Source organism: Aotus nancymaae, unplaced genomic scaffold (assembly GCF_030222135.1).
Source record: "Aotus nancymaae isolate 86718 unplaced genomic scaffold, 86718_ANA_hifiasm-v0.15.2.pri h1tg000053l, whole genome shotgun sequence".
NCBI classification, from domain to species: domain Eukaryota; kingdom Metazoa; phylum Chordata; class Mammalia; order Primates; family Aotidae; genus Aotus; species Aotus nancymaae.
Window position 1 is genome coordinate 29,622,892 of NW_026988467.1, and position 15,313 is coordinate 29,638,204.

Consider the following 15,313-nt stretch of genomic DNA (forward strand, 5'->3'; position numbering starts at 1 on the left):
GGGAACCTAGGCACTCTGGTTCCCTGGGTACCTGGGTGATTTGAGACCAGCAACAGGCAGCAACCAAGGCTCAGGGCAGAAGGACGGGTACGGGGTGGGGGTACCCTCGAGCAGGCATGAGGTCTCAGCCTCAGACTTGTAGCTTATGTAGGGCAATGTGGGCCACCTGCAGTGCCACTGATGAGTGGGAGGGCACCATAGGAGGGAGACAAGGGGGGTCTCAGTGGGTCTGAGACCAGTAGACAAAGATGAGCCTGCAGATTGGAGGAAATCCTGACCCCCCGAGTGCCAGCTCCAGTGAGTGGACTTCTGTGGCTTGAAGTCCAGGGGACAGGATGAGTACTGGGCCTGCCACTCACTGGGCCAGCCTAGGGCCAGGGCCTGCCGTTCTCAGAGGGTGTGGCCTGACTCTTAGGAGGCTTTTATACCCTAAGGGGTAAGACTAGGGCAGGGCCTGGCACCCTGGCTGAGGCCACCTCCAAGGCCTTGCACATATCATTGACACAGGGTCTTGGCTCCTGGGCCTCCCTCCTTGAGGCTAGGGCTAACAGGAGTAACAACCTTCAGACCAGAGAGGGTCCTGGAAGGGGCATGGCAATGCCCCTTCCCCCTCTAAGAAGTCAGTCCCTCCATCTGTCCCTTATCTCCGGGAGGTGACAGGCCTAGTGAAACAAGCACAGTCCCTGGGGGCTTACTATTCTACAGGTCAGAGGTCATTTCTAAGTCCTGGGACCCCAAGATTTATAAAAACAAAAAACCAGACACTGAGGCAGCCCGTCTGGTCTCCAGGTGTGTTCTCCATTCATTTACGCTTCTCTGAGACCTTGAGGTCAAAGGCATTCAGGAAGGATCATGGACTGTGGAGGTCCCAGGAGATGTTTCCCGGCCACCACCGAGCAATCATTCTGCCCAGGCAGTGGAGAAAGCCCTCCCGGGGCACAGCCCAGCACAGCTGCTTGGCAGCGAGTGGCTTGTGTTTCTTTGTTCTCAAGAACAGAGGCTTGGAGCATGCAGAGGCCTGACAGAACATGAAAGGCTGTCAGCATTTTCCTCTGGCAGGGCCTTTAAAAAACCAGGTTCCTCAGTCCCTCAGATGTACAGGGCAGGCATTTGCAAAAACATTCTCACACTCACAAGCTCATGGGAACACCATGGACAGTCCCAGGCGCACAAATATGCCGCTGGGACTCGCGTGGTGTTCTAGCCATTTTTCAGAAGAGGAGACTGAGGCTCCCAGGGGACGACTCAGGTAAGTGGCTTGCTCAAGCTGCCACCTGGGGAGGAAGCAGAGTTGGAACTTGGCTGAGGTCTTTTCACACCATGCTCTTTCCAGTATGTGGTCCTAGAAAGCCGGTTCAGCAAGACTGGGGAACCATGTGGATTCATGATAATAATAACAATAAACAGGAATCAAGTACTTACTAAGTGTTATAGGGTTATTCTTACAAACAGATAATTTAATCTGCATATCTGCCCTGGGAGACAGATGCAACTATCCTTGTTTTTCAGATGTGGAAACTGGGGCTCAAAGAGGAGTGCACTGCCCTGGGTCACACAGCTAGGCAGGGAATGTGCTAGGACTCAAAATGGCTAGATTCAGATAAGCATGGGGAGGGCAGAGAGCAGCCCAGGATGGGGAGGAGGCAGGAGCAAGGCGGGCAGTGTCTGGTGTCCTTGGGACAATGGGCTTGGCTGGCCTGGCTGGGGAGGCAGTGTGTGCCTGGGTGCTGGGAGATTTAGACCAGGTGGGTAGGAAGGTCACAGTTGGAGGAGGGCTTCCTAATTTAGGCTGGGGGTGGGACAGAGGGGTGGGAGGTGGGGAGAGTGGAAGTACCAGAGCAGGGGAGTGACAGGTGCTGGATGGGGTTCTCAGGTGACCCAATAGGAAGCCTGAGCCGGAGGGGAGGGGCAGGCAGGAAACTGCTAGAATCCGTGGGCTAGGTCCCTGGGGGCACCCCTCCCATCTGGACATAAAGGGCTTTGGTGCTGGCAGAGGAGCCAGAGTGACTTCACAGGCCCCGCAGACAAAGAAAGGGGCCCAGCCAACCAGGCTGCTGCTCTCTAAACTCCCCAGGGGCCTCTGCTCTGGGCAGGATGTTGGAGCACAGGCTGCTCTTCCCTCAGCCCCTCTCCAGCAGGCAGCTTTCTCTGGGCCAGTGGTTCTCAGCTGGGCCAGTTTTGCTTCCCAGAGACACTTGGCAAAGTCCAGAGACATTTTTGGTTGTTACAACTGAGTGAGGTGGCTACTGGCATCTAGTGGATAGAGGCCAGGGATGCTGCTAAACATCCTGCAGAGCACAGGGCGGGGCCCTGCAACAAGGAATGGTCCAGCCTCCAGTGTCAGTGGGGCTGAGGCTGAGAAACCCTGCACTGGGGTGATGGCCAGTTCCACATCCCTTTGCTCACTTGTGAGGGAGTTGAGAAGGGAATGCAAGCATCCCTATTTCACAGAGGAGGAAACCAAAGCTCAGAGGAGGCAGTGACTTGTCCAAGGCTGTGTGGCAAGTTTCTTCAGTCAACAAATATTTACTAAGCACCTACTTTATGCGAGGCACTATTCTAGAAACAGAACTGGGACTAGGACCCATTCATTGGCATTTGCTGTGCTGGCTGCTGGGAGTGAATCAGACCTGGTCCCTGACCCTCAGAGTTCACAGTCTACTTAGAGTGAGACAGCCACACAGACAATGACAAAACATTGAGACCAGGTAAGCCCAGGCTGCCTTGAGAAATCCAGGAAGGCTTCTCGGAGGAAGTGCTTATAAATTAAGATGCCAAGGAGAGCAAGAGTTGGCCATCGAAGACTAAGGATTGTGTAGAGGGCTCCAGCCAAAGGGAACAGCATGTGCAAACATGTAGACAAGGGAGAATATGGCTCATTTAAGATCTAAAGATGGGCTGGATGTGGTGGCTCACGCCTGTAATCCCAGCACTTTGGGAGACTGGGATTAAGTTCCAGGAGGCAAAAGTGCATTCAAGGCTTTGATTCCCTCCCCAGTCACTGACCCAGGAGAGCACTGGAGCAGGGAGCCTGGGGAGCCTTCTAGCCTCAGCTGCCACCTGCTCCACGTCTGTCACAGCTTGGAGAGGCAGTCCAGGCACTTCAGCCTGGCATTCAAGGCCCTATAGGATCTGCGCCCTGCCAACTTCTCATTCTCTCTTCCATATCTTGCTCATCTACATGGTACCATCTTTAGATCTTTTTAAAATATGTATTTTTTTTTTTTTTTGAGATGGGGTCTCGCTCTCTTGCCTAGGCTGGAGAGCAGTGGTGTGATTTTGGCTCACTGCAATCTCCACCTCCTGGGTTCAAGCAATTCTCCCACCTCAGTCTCCTGAGTAACTGGGATTATAGGTGCACGCCACCATGCCCAGCTAATTTTTGTATTTTTAGTAGAAACACGATTTCACCATGTTGGCCAGGCTGGTCTCAAACTCCTGACCTCAAGTGATCCGCCTGCCTCAGCCTCCCAAAGTGCTGGGATTACAGGCGTGAGCCACCACGCCTGACCTCCCCTGACTCTTGAATGTGCCTTGAGGGACTTCTGATGTTTGTGGAACAGAAGAATGAATCCAGCCAGATGGAAGGAACTCTGACCCCTGTGTGACTGAGGGAGTCAGTGAGCCTCCCTGAGCCACGGTCTCCCCAGCCTCCTTCCTGGTATGTGTGAAGGTGGAGAATGTCCAGTGAGCTTAGTAGGTAAGGAAGGGCACAGGCTCTGGGGCCCGACATTGGGATTTAAGTCCTGGCTGTACCATTTCTAGGTCGTGACCATGGACAAATTCCTAACAGCTCAGTGCCTCTGTTTCTTCATCTGAAAAAATGAGGATAATAACAGTGCCCACTTCTTTTTTCATTGTTGTCTGTTTGAGACAGAGTCTCGCTCTGTCACCCAGGCTGTAGTGCAGTGGCTCGATCTTGGCTCACTGCAACCTCTGCCTCCCGGGTTCAAGCGATTCTCCTGCCTCAACCTCCCGAGAAGCTGGGACTACAGGCGCACGCCACCACGCCTGGCTAATTTATTGTATTTTTAATAGAGACAGGGTTTCACCCTGTTCGCCAGGATGGTCTTGATCTCCTGATCTCATCTTCCGCCTGCCTCGGCCTCCCAAAGTGCTGGAATTATAGGTGTAAGCCACTGTGCCCCGTCTAGTGCCCACTTCTTAGGGAAAATTCCCTTCTCTATCCAGGTCTCTTCTCTAAAGGACATTGTGCCTGACTCAGGAACACACACACGGTTCTCTGCTGCCAGTTGGTTTGAATCTGCCCTTGGGGGATCTGTGATTTTGGGAAGGCACTGATTTCCCAGTCTCAATACCTGATAAGTCTACTAGAAACCTGTTTCAGACCTTCTCTCTCTGCAAACCTCTCATCCCCTGCTCTCATTTCAGCTGATGATCTGGCTTCCTGCTTCACTGAGAAAGATGAAGCCAGAAGAGAATCCCTCAAGCGCCCATCAGTGCCCCACTGGCTTTGGTGCCCACTTACTCTACTTTCTCTGGGTTCCTGGAGATGAACTGTCTGGGCTCCCAGCGTGCAGCAGATCGCAGTCAAGGCTCGGCGGCAGTAAGGCTGTCACTCCTACAACTCCCTCTCCTGCATCCGTAATTCTGTCCCCTCTACTGGATCTTTCCAATCATTTCACAGATATGCTGTATTTCTTCTATCACCGAAAACAGCACTGCCACACTCTCTCTCCCTTGCTTGAGTAAAATTCCTTTAAAGCATTGTCTCCACCTCTCTCGGACCAGCTCCAACTAGGCTTTGGCCTCTATTGCTCCACCTAAACAGCTCTCATCAAGGCCAGCAGTGACTTCCCTGTTGCTAAACCTGGAGAATAGTCCGTTCTGGGTTCTCCCACACTTGGCTCAGCAGCCTTTGTCACTGTTAGCCACTCTCTCCTGGAAACACTTCCTCCAGGCTTCCAGGACATACTCGGGTTGTCCTCCTATCCCGCCAACTGCTCCTTCTTGGTATCCTTGGCTGGGTCCCCCTCCTGTCCCTGACTTCTAGGAGTGTCCAGGGGCTCCTGATGTTCCAGCGACCCTCTGCTTTTCTGTCTACCCCCACTTCCCAGGTGATCTTGTCCAGGCTCATTAAATGCTGTCCATATGCTAATGATGCTGGTGCTGACCTTCCCCTTGTATTGCAGGCTTGTCATCCCTACTTCCTTTTCAACATCAGTGCTGAGAGATCTAGTTGGCATCACAAACCTTACAGGCTTACAACTTCATCCTTTTAGTCACTTGGGCTGAAATAATTGCTATCTCCCTTGTCTTCTTTCTTTCATGCCTGGATTTGCTAATCCGCTAGCAAATCCTGTTGGCTGTCCCTAAAAAATATGTCCTAAATCTGACCCCTTCCCACCCCATTCACTACCACCATCCTGCTCCACGCCCTCATCGCCTCTCGCCTGGGTTATGCAGTGATTTTCTAACGTGTTTCCCATTCCCCATCCTTCACCCTCTTCAGTCTGTTCTCAACCCACTAGCCAGAGGGATCCTTAAAAAACCTAAACCAGGCCGGGCGCAGTGGCTCTTGCCTGTAAACCCAGCACTTTGGGAGGCTGAGGCAGACAAATCACCTGAGGTCAGGAGTTTGAGACCAACCTGGCCAACATGGAGAAACCCCATCTCTACTAGAAATACCAAAATTAGCTGGGCATGGTGGCGGGTGCCTGTAATCCCAGCTACTCAGGAGGCTGAGGCAGGAGAATTGCTTGAACCAGGAGGTGGAGGTTGCAGTGAGCCAAGATCGTGCCATTGCACTCCAGCCTGGGCGAGAAGAGCAAGACTCTGTCTCAAAAAAACCAAAAAACAAAAAACCTTAAACCAGCTCACGTCACTTTACTGCTCCAAGCCCTCCATTGGCTCTCATCTCACTCAGCATAAAATCCAAAGTTCTCACAATGGCCTGCAGACCCTCGTGGTCTGGCCACTGCTACCTTCTCTACCTCTTTACCTTCACTCTCCTTCTCACTCATCTTCCTCCAGCCACGTTAGCCTCCTTGCTCTTCCTGCCTCGGAAACAGCAAGGAGACTGGTGAGAGTGAGATGTGCTCCTGCCTCAGGGCCTTTGCACTTGCTGTTCCCATGCCAAGAACACTCTTCCTCCAGATCCTTCGTGGCTCACTCTCCTTCAGCCCTTGACTCTAATGCCTCCTTCTCAGTGCAGACTGCTTCCTGGACACCCTGTCTAAAATCCCCATCCTGTTTCACCTTCCCCAAACCCCTATCCTTATTATTGTCAGTACTTAATATGCTCCGTATTTTTCTGATTTACTTTTGTCTACTTTCTCTCTCACACCCTAGGATGTAAGATGCATGAGGGCAGGGATTTTTGCCTGTTTTGCTCACTGTGGTCCCTCCAGCACCTAGAACAGTTCCTAGTGTGAACTGTTATATACCCATTGTATAGAAGGAGTCTATGAAGTGTCCAGGCCTCAGTCATTTCATCTGGAGAATGGGTTTGCTAATGGAACCTATCTCATGGATTTTTTCTTTTTTTTTTTTTTTCCAAAATGGAGTCTTGCTCTGTTACCCAGGCTGGAGTGCAGTGGCTCGATCTTGGCTCATTGCAACCTCCGCCTCCTGGGTTCAAGCAATTCTCCTGCCCCAGCCTCCCAAGTAGCTGGGATTTCAAGTGGCACCAGAATGCCCGGCTGATTTTTGTATTTTTAGTAGAGACGGGGTTTCACCATGTTGGCCAGGCTGGTCTTAAACTCCTAACCTTGTGATCCACCCACCTCGGCCTCCCAAAGTGCTGGGATTACAGGTGTGAGACACTGTGCCCGGCCATCTTATGGGGTTTTGTGAGGGTTCACTGAGCTGAGTGATTGTGCAGGTGCCCAGGACGGGCCCTGGAACACATGAGGTGCTCAGCAAGGCCCTCTGCTCCTTCCTCCCCACTGCCCCACGCTGTGTTTAGGACACTGGGCTGGGCTGGGCTGGGCCATGCCCCACTTAGCTCTGGCCCATGATAACCCATGCCTTACCTGGGTGGATGTCCTGGAACAGGGACTTCCAGATGGTGTACTGCAGGGGGCCTGTGTACTTGGAAGTCGGGAAATCTTCATATGTGAGGTTGGTCTCGTGGATTTTTCCCTTGAGCCTGGAAGGACAGCAGGAGAGGGGGCTGCACCAGGGACTGGATTCCTGCCCCAATGCCAGGGGCCCTGCAGCCACCTTCACGGCAGCTCACATAGGACGTGGTCATGAACGAGAAGTCTGTGGGACTCAGATTCAAGTGCCTGCTTGTGCTGCTTCTGGCCTCTCTAACCATTCCCTTGGTCTTCTCATCTTTAAAATGGGTGCTACGCTAGCATCAGCCTTTTAGGCTTTTTGTAAGAATGACATGGCATAACACATACAGATGCTCAGCACAGTGCTTGGCTCCTGATCAACGCCAAAGTCATGATGTTAGGGATCAGCCTTGATCACCAGCAAACCAAAGACTAAGTGTTGTTACTACTAAGGGAGGCTTTGGGGTCACAGAGATCTAGGCTTGAATCCTGGCTCCACCACTTACCACATGGGGGGGCCTTGGCCAATGGATGTAGCTTTTCTGAGCCTCAGTTTCTACATGCATGCAATGACAGTGGTAACTACTTTCAAAGGGACTGAGAGAGTTACAGTAATATAAAGGTTTTATATAATAACGTGTAATGCCAACAGTATCATAAATAAAATAATATATATTTAGAATATATGATTTTAAACACTATAGAATGTTACCTACTATCCATAATGTACACAGAATGTATTGCATATATAGTGATATAAATACGCAAAGTCTTTATTCCGAGCTCCTTTCTCTCCTGCACCCCTATAGCCAATGGAGCAAGGTCAAAGAGGCTGCCCTCTAGATGTTTTTCAAACATGCTGCTGCTCCTCTAGTTCAAGCCTCATTGGCTTCATGTTCCCACCCATAGCAGATGCCCCGTAAATGTTTGATGAAGATTTGAGTGAAAGAATTCTCTGCTAAGGATGCCATCTGCCTCCACTCCCACTGCCCAGCATGGGTCGGGGAAGGGATGTCCAGCCGGGGAGGGCCCCTGGCAGGTGGCACTTACCGCTCGGACAGTGAGGCCACCCCAGCCAGGAAGGTGTGCCGGTCGGTTTCGGCCAGCCGCTCCTGCAGGATCTGGGCTCCCTCCTGCACCTTGCGCAGCTGCTGGCTGTAGCGCTGGACTTTCTGCTCGATGTCAGTCAGTGTGCGGGCCGTGTCCGCCTCCAGCTCCTCCAGCATGGCCTTCTGCCGCTCTCGAAGCAGGCGGTGCAGCCGCTCAAAGGCCTCGCCAATAGTGGTCCGCAGGCTCTTGGTGGAAGACTGTGGGGGACAGTTGTCAGGAATTATGCCGGGGGAGCAGATCGGGTGAGCTCTGGGTGGGAGGAGGAAACCGAGAGACTTGACATGTAGAGAGGCAAGGGTGGGAAAGGCACGCGTGGTGGGGGGAATGGCACACACAGAGGCATGGTGGTCGGCAAGGACAGGCATGTGCTATGTGGCCCATTAAATAGCTAATGAAATGGGCCACATAGAATACGGTGAGACAATGAGGCTTGGACTAGAGGAGCAGCAATAATGGTGAGGAATACGGTTTGAAAAACATCTAGAGGGCAGCCTCTTTGACCCTGCTGTATTGGCTAGAGGGGTGCAGGAGAGAAAGGAGCTGGGGATCACGCCCAGGTTTCTGGCTTGGGGGTAGGAGGGATGAGGGAGCTGGAGTGAGGGCTGGGGGCAGGGTGAAGATGTTGAGTTCTCTCAGGGACATAGTGAAGTCTTTAATTGTTTCTCTTTTATTATTATTATTATTTTTTGAGATGGAGTTTTGCTCTTTTCACCCAGGCTGGAGTGCAATGGCATGATCTCAGCTTACTGTAACCTCTGCCTCCTGGGTTCAAGTGATTCTCCTGACTCAGCCTCCCTAGTAGCTGGGATTACAGGAGCCTGCCACCATGCCTGGGGATAATTTTTGTATTTGCAGTAGAGATGGTGTTTCACCATGTTGGCCAGGCTGGTCTCGAACTCCTGACCTAAGGTGATCTGCCTGCCTCGGCCTCCCAAAGTGCTGGGATTACAGACATGAGCCCTTTAAAGAAATCATTCATGGAGCTCATTCATGGGGCTCAAGGAAAGATGAAAAGGAGATCACAGACATCAAAGAGCCTTGTAAATTGCAACATGCTGGGAAAACCTTGGTGGTCACTCACTCTGTCCTGTTACCTCTAGGACCCTCTGGCTAAGGAATAGGAACTGGTGTTTATGGACAGAATCAGGGAGGTAAGCATGAACTTCCCTGGTTCTCTCTGCTTCCACGGGCACCGTGAGGCTCAGGAATGGTGGAGTATGAAGGGCACAGGTTTGGTGCCCAACAGCCTGCGTAAGGATTCTAGCTTTTGGTCTCTAGCTGTGGCAACGTCAGTTGCCTAGATCTATGAACTTAGTTTTCATTATCTGTGAAAGAGGTAACAAAAACTGCATTGTGGTGAAGATGAAATGAGGGGCTATTGTTGTGACACAGCCCAACTCGCAGAGAAAGAGCCTGGTTGCACTCTTATTGAAGAGTGCATTTCTAATAAGCGTGTCCTGGAAGTCTTCAGTGAGAGTCGGCTTCTGAGCCAGGGATTGAGGGATGGGCAGGATGTCAGCTGGGGGTGGAGGGAGCAGGCAGAGGGAGCCGCGTGAGTAAAGGCTTAGCATCAGGATGACACGGGCTATAGGAGTGCGGCCAGGCTGCAGCAGCATGTGGGGCCTGCCTCTGCAATTTTACTTTATGGGATTCTGGCTGGGAGTTCATGGAGTCAGGAAACCCCACTGCGTTCAGTGCCCAGGGCTCTGTGGGAGGCTCCACAAAAGCTCAATTAGGGCCTGTTCCCTCCCCAAGGTGGCTGCTGGCCTGCAGGAAGAACTGCTGACGGCCGGCCAGGCTCGCTGCGCATGCCCACCCAGAACGCCAGGCAGACAAAGAGGGGGCGGAGGAGAGGCTGGGGGCGCACGGCCAGGCTGCTGTGGCCTTCCTGAGCCCCCTCATCTGGGGAGGGCTGAGGTTTCTGCAGTGGCATGTTGCTGATGGGGAAGTTGGGGTCCATTATCCCTGCACCACCTGGAGCTGCCCTCCACAGGCACCCAGATTCCACAGCTGCTCCTCTGGCTCCTCCTAGACTACTCTGCAGCAGCACTTAGCCCACTGGCCACTCTCTCCTAATTGAAAGTTCTGCTTTGCCTCCCATCTCTGTGGCTGCCGCCTCTCTGCCTCCCATGTTCCTTGGGACTCATCCAGGTCAGCGCCTTCCATCCTCACCCTCCACACCCGCCCTCGTCTTCAACTCGAACTGCCTTAAGGATGGTTCCCAAGTCCATGTGGATGGCCTCGCCTGTCTCCTAAGTGCCACACCCATTTTTCCAACGGTCTCCCCAACACATCCCCCTGGGGTCCCTCAGGTCTTTCCAACTCACTTGGTCTACACGTCAACTCTTGTCTTTGCTGGCAAACTCACTGTCAGAGTGATCCTTCTGAAGTGCCAACTGGATCACGGATGATCCTGAGTTTAGGAACCTTCCTTAGCTTCTTGATGCGTAGTAAAATGCTGAACTCTTTAGTCTGGGATTCAAGGCCCTTCTCAATTCAAGGCCCTTCTCAAATAAGCTAGGGTTACCTAGCTTATTTCCCTAGTGCCACTGCATTGCAACAACACCTGCCTAGAATGACCCTACCCAAACCCTGTATTCAACTGGCAAACTCCTACTCATCCTGCAAGACCTAGCTTAAAAGTTACCTCCTTGGAGATAACTTTTCTCTCTTCCAGGCAGTTGGATGTTCCCAGAGCCTTTTGTCAACAGTTTTAATACATTGTCCCACATTTTCTGTCTCCCTGGCTAGTGAGTGAGCCCCTCCTGGGTAGGAATGACATCTTCCTCAGCTCTGCACCCCTGTGCCCATCCCCGGGCCTGGCACAAGGCTGGCAATCAGGAGTTGGTTCAGGGGTGAAGGAGGGAATGAGGGGAGAGTCTTGTCTGAGATTGCTCCACAGATTTGGCTTCAGGCTCTGTCTTCTTTCTAGGCTGGGGTTTCAATGTTCCCAGGACGAGGGAGGATGGGAGGGAAAGGGGGAAAGGCAGGGACAGGGCAGCCAGCAGTGGAATATCAGAATGACAGCCACCCCTGGAGCTCCAAGGACATTCCCTATGAGTCCTGCTGACGTACCCGGCTTGCTGACCACAAAGCTGTAGCTCTTTGAGAACCTCAGGAGATATCCCAGCTGGAATATGCACTGGGCTCTGACAGGACTGGATGGTAAGCTCCCAAGTTGCCATTTACTAGCATGGGACTTCAGGCTGGTCCCTCAACCTCTCTGTGCCTCAGTTTCCTCACTGATAAAATTGAGATAACAATAGTTCCTACCGGGGATGATGATTTCCCTCTCCTTCCTTCTTTCCTTCCTTCTTTTTTTTTTTTTTTTTTTTGGAGTTTTGCTCTTGTTGCCCAGGCTGGCGTGCAGTGATGTGATCTTGGCTCACTGCAACCTCTGCCTCCTGGGCAAGCGATTCTCCTTTCTCAGCCTCCCCCAGTAGCTGGGATTACAGGTGCCTGCCACCATGCCCATCTAATTTTTGTATTTTTAGTAGAGATAGGGTTTCGCCATGTTGGCCAGGCTGGTCTCGAACTCTTGACCTCAGGTGATCCGCCCACTTTGGCCTTCCAAAGTGCTGGAATTACAGGCATGAGCCAATGTGCCTGGCCGATTTTCTTTCTTTTCACTCATGTATTTTAAATAACTACTTGTTGTGTGCCAGCCGCTATGTCAGGTTTCAGGGAGTCCAGCTCTTGTGGAGGTGACATTCTGTAGGGTTGGCAGGACAATAAAGGTGAACATGATTCTCAGCACAAAGAAAAGTTCTGCTCAACTGGTGTGCCCCATTTATTCTAGTTCTTTCTAGGGCAGAGTCACCCTTTCCCCAACCCCCTCTCTTCAGCGCCGTGGCTGGGGAAACAGCCCCCACCCCAACCCACCACATCCCTTGGAACACCCTGGGGCCTGGAGGCGCTGGGGCCCTTTCGGAAAAACACCCTGCCAAGAATGCATCACCCCACCAGGGTACCGACCAAGGAAAACACAGGGCCTGAGGAGGGAGAGCAGACAGGCCCTCAGGCTGGGCCATTGGAGGGGCAGGCGCAGCAGGAAAGCAGAGTAAGGCACCAGGTGAAATATGACCTCCAAAGCATCCATAGGCATTTCTTATATAAACACCCCAGTCCAGACAGGAAGTGGGGCTGGGGGAACTGGAGGGGGACGTGGTCCCATAGGACCCCCCAGAGGCAGACAGATGGACAGGAAAGCGGGGGAGGAAGAGGTCAGTGGAGAAAAACAAAGGGCGGGGGCATGGAGAGAAGAGAAGAGAGTGCTGCTGGAGGGAAGGAACAGCCCATAATACTCCCCTCTCATCCAGAGAGAGGCTTCCATTTGCTTCTCATCATCCAAGAGGTACAGAATCACCAGACAGATGGGGAAACTGAGGCTTCGAAAAGCAATGAGGCCAGGATCCTGTGACTGTTTACCATCTGTTGCCCACTAAGAGGCCTGCCCAGAGGCACTCTGGAATGTTCTATGAAGAATTATTTGTCATGACCTTCCTGAGACCCCACAGTGGGTTGGTGGCCAAGCTAGGGCACAGATCTGGGTTTCCAGTGGGGTCTCCAGGCCCAGGATGACCTCCAGAGGCCCGGCACATTCCTAAGGCTCCGCTGCAGCTCCTGCTGACAAAGTGGGGCCAGCCTGAAATTACCTCACTACACAGAGTCACTCTGTACAGTGGGGACTCCACTGGGCACCTTCTAGTCCCAGAGTGCTGGACTGAGCCTGGCAGTCCCTACTGGACAGATGGGAAGACTAGGGGCCCAGAAAAGCATGCAATGTACCCAAAGTCACCCAGTGAGTTAGTGGTGGGATCAGAACCCATGTCCTTCTTAAGTCAGTGGGAAGGTTTATTTGTTTATGTATTTCCCAAACCACTGTAGCCAGAGACTGCAGAGTTTGACCCTACCTTTCAGAGTCCCTATCCCATGGCCTGAGCTTAAGGGGAGACGATACCAGGGCTGGGCCACATCTGGAGGGCTTTGAGGGGACATGTTCAGGATTGAATCCCAGGTAATGGGCTCATTCATTCATATATTCATTTTAGAGACAGGGTATCACTCTGTCACCCAGGCTGGAGTGCATTGGCATGATCATGGCTTACTGCAGCCTTACACTCCTGGGCTCAGGCAATCCTCCCGTCCATCTCATTCTCCAGAGTGGCTGGGACTACAGGCATGTGCCCCACGCCTGGCTATATTAATATTTATTTATTTATTTATTTTTGCAGAGAAGGCGTCTGGCTGTATTGCCCAGGCTGGTCTCGAACTGGGCTCAAGCCATCATCTCACCTCGGCCTCCGAAGAAACTGGGACTACAAGTGTGTGTTACCACATCGGGCTTGGGAGTTTTTAACAAAGGGAGAAGAAAAAGAGACTGGGCACATTCCCCAGCCCTTCAGGATGCCAGGGGTTTCCGGAGGGTCCCTGGAACTGCCTCAACTTCCACTCAAAGTCGGAAGGGAGAAATGGCCTTATCCTTAACCCAGGGACCAGCTCAGATCCTTGCCCTCAGTCATGAGGGGGTGGGTTCCGCCCCATTTAACTTCACAGAAGCCCCACCCTCTTCCCCACCCTGCCCTTGTCACTCCAGGTTTGGCTCCGCGAAGCCTGGTTTCCACTGCACACCCGAGGCCCCGCCCGTCTTCCCCAGCTGGCCCCGCCCCTCGAAGCCCCCCTTTCATCTCTGCCGGCCCCGCCTCCCGCGCCCAGGTGACACTTACTTTGGTCTCCGCCAGCTGTCGCTTGAGCAGCTGTAGCGCCTCGGTGTGCTCCCGCTCGCTGTCCTGAAGGGCCTGAAGTTGCTCCTTCAGCTCCCTCTGAAACACACAAAGGGCTGGGATGGGGGCAGAGGCCATGCCTGGCCCAGGCATTCAGCTCTGACCACTGCCGGGCCTGGGGGTTAGCCTGGCCTCTGTCCCCAACCTCCAACACTTGTCTCCCGTCACAGTTCAGCCACCAGCAAGTCCTGTAGAGTCTGTCTCCTAAATACTTCCAGAATCCGTTCCTATCTTTCACCTGCATCTTTGCGACAGCCTCCTCCTCTTTGGCCATCCTAGAGGCTTCTGTGACAATCAACCTCCATATACACTCTTCCGCTCCTCACACTTGGCCCTGGATCCCCACTTAGAATTAAGGCAGGGGTCCCCAACCCCCAGGCCACAGATGGGTACGGGTCTGTGGCCTGTTAGGAGCCCGGCCACACAGCAGGAGATGAGCAGTGGCTGGGAGGAGCAAAACTTCATCTGTATTTACAGCCGCCCCAGTCGCTGGCCTTACCACCTGACTCTGCCTCCTGTCTGATCAGTGGTGACATTAGATTCTCATAGGAGCGTGAACTACACATGTGAGGGATCTAGGTTGCCGGCTCCTTATGAGAATCCAATGCCTGATGATCTATCACGTCTCCTGTCACCCCCAGATGGGACTGTTCAGCTGCAGAAAAACAAGCTCAGGGCTCCCACTGATTCTATATTATGGTGAGTTGTGAAATTATTTCATTATATATTACAATGAAATAGTAATAGAAATAAAGTACACAATAAATGTAATGTGCTTGAATCATACTGAAACCATCATCCCGCCCCACCCACTGTGGTCTGTGGAAAAATGGTCTTCCACAAAGCTGGTCCCTGGTGCTAAAAAGGTTGGGGACCGCTGCTCTAAGGAATCAAAACTGTACCAGCCCATTGCTACAGACTAGCTGCCAACATTCTCTGAGGGCTACAGTGCGCTGGGCACTGTTCTTAGCGCTTTGCTTCTATTAATTCACTTGAGCCTCTCAGTAACCCTAAGTGGGGCATGATTATTATCTCCATCTTCTGATGGAGGAAAAGGAATATAGATGTCAAGAAGCTGGCCCCAAAGCATACAGATAAGCATAAGGGTAAGGAAGGAATTGGGACACCGGGCAGCCTGGTTGTGGAGACCATGATCTTGATGCCAGGTGACACGTTTTCTACCATGATGACTCCCGTGTTGAATAACAACAAATCCACAACAGACAAGATATCAACATTTTAAATAAAAACATGATCAGCATCACTGATTTTTTTCTTTGTCTCAGGTACCACTGTGGCTCAGCAGAGCAGTTAGTGATCCTAGCCTTATTTGAAATGTTGATATTTTGTTCATTATGGGTTTTTTTTGCATTAATTTTGATTTAAGAAATATTGCAT

The 15,313-nt window shown here is 52.1% G+C and overlaps 2 protein-coding genes across 7 annotated transcripts in view; one reads left to right on the forward strand and one right to left on the reverse strand.

Moving 5' to 3' along the window:
* AZIN2 (antizyme inhibitor 2) overlaps positions 1 to 13,938 on the forward strand; it is a 79,446-nt gene extending 65,508 nt beyond the window's left edge. For 2 of the 6 annotated variants that reach the window (XM_064363655.1, XM_064363658.1), the window contains one exon: positions 13,367 to 13,937. In XM_064363655.1, the coding sequence (XP_064219725.1) occupies positions 13,367 to 13,894 (528 nt within the window). In that variant the 3' untranslated portion in view covers positions 13,895 to 13,937. Of the gene's footprint in view, positions 1 to 4,392; positions 4,751 to 13,366 lie in introns of those variants that run through there. The other 4 variants (XM_064363657.1, XM_064363660.1, XM_064363656.1 and 1 more) reach the window with 3 other exon arrangements.
* Positions 1 to 15,313, reverse strand: part of TRIM62 (tripartite motif containing 62) — a 34,305-nt gene that overhangs the window by 4,185 nt on the left and 14,807 nt on the right. Inside the window, exons 2-4 of the mRNA XM_012440419.2 lie at positions 13,859 to 13,954; positions 8,073 to 8,329; positions 6,996 to 7,111 (exon numbers count right to left, since the gene is read on the reverse strand). Of these exons, the coding sequence (XP_012295842.1) occupies positions 6,996 to 7,111; positions 8,073 to 8,329; positions 13,859 to 13,954 (469 nt within the window). The remainder of the gene's footprint in view (positions 1 to 6,995; positions 7,112 to 8,072; positions 8,330 to 13,858; positions 13,955 to 15,313) is intronic.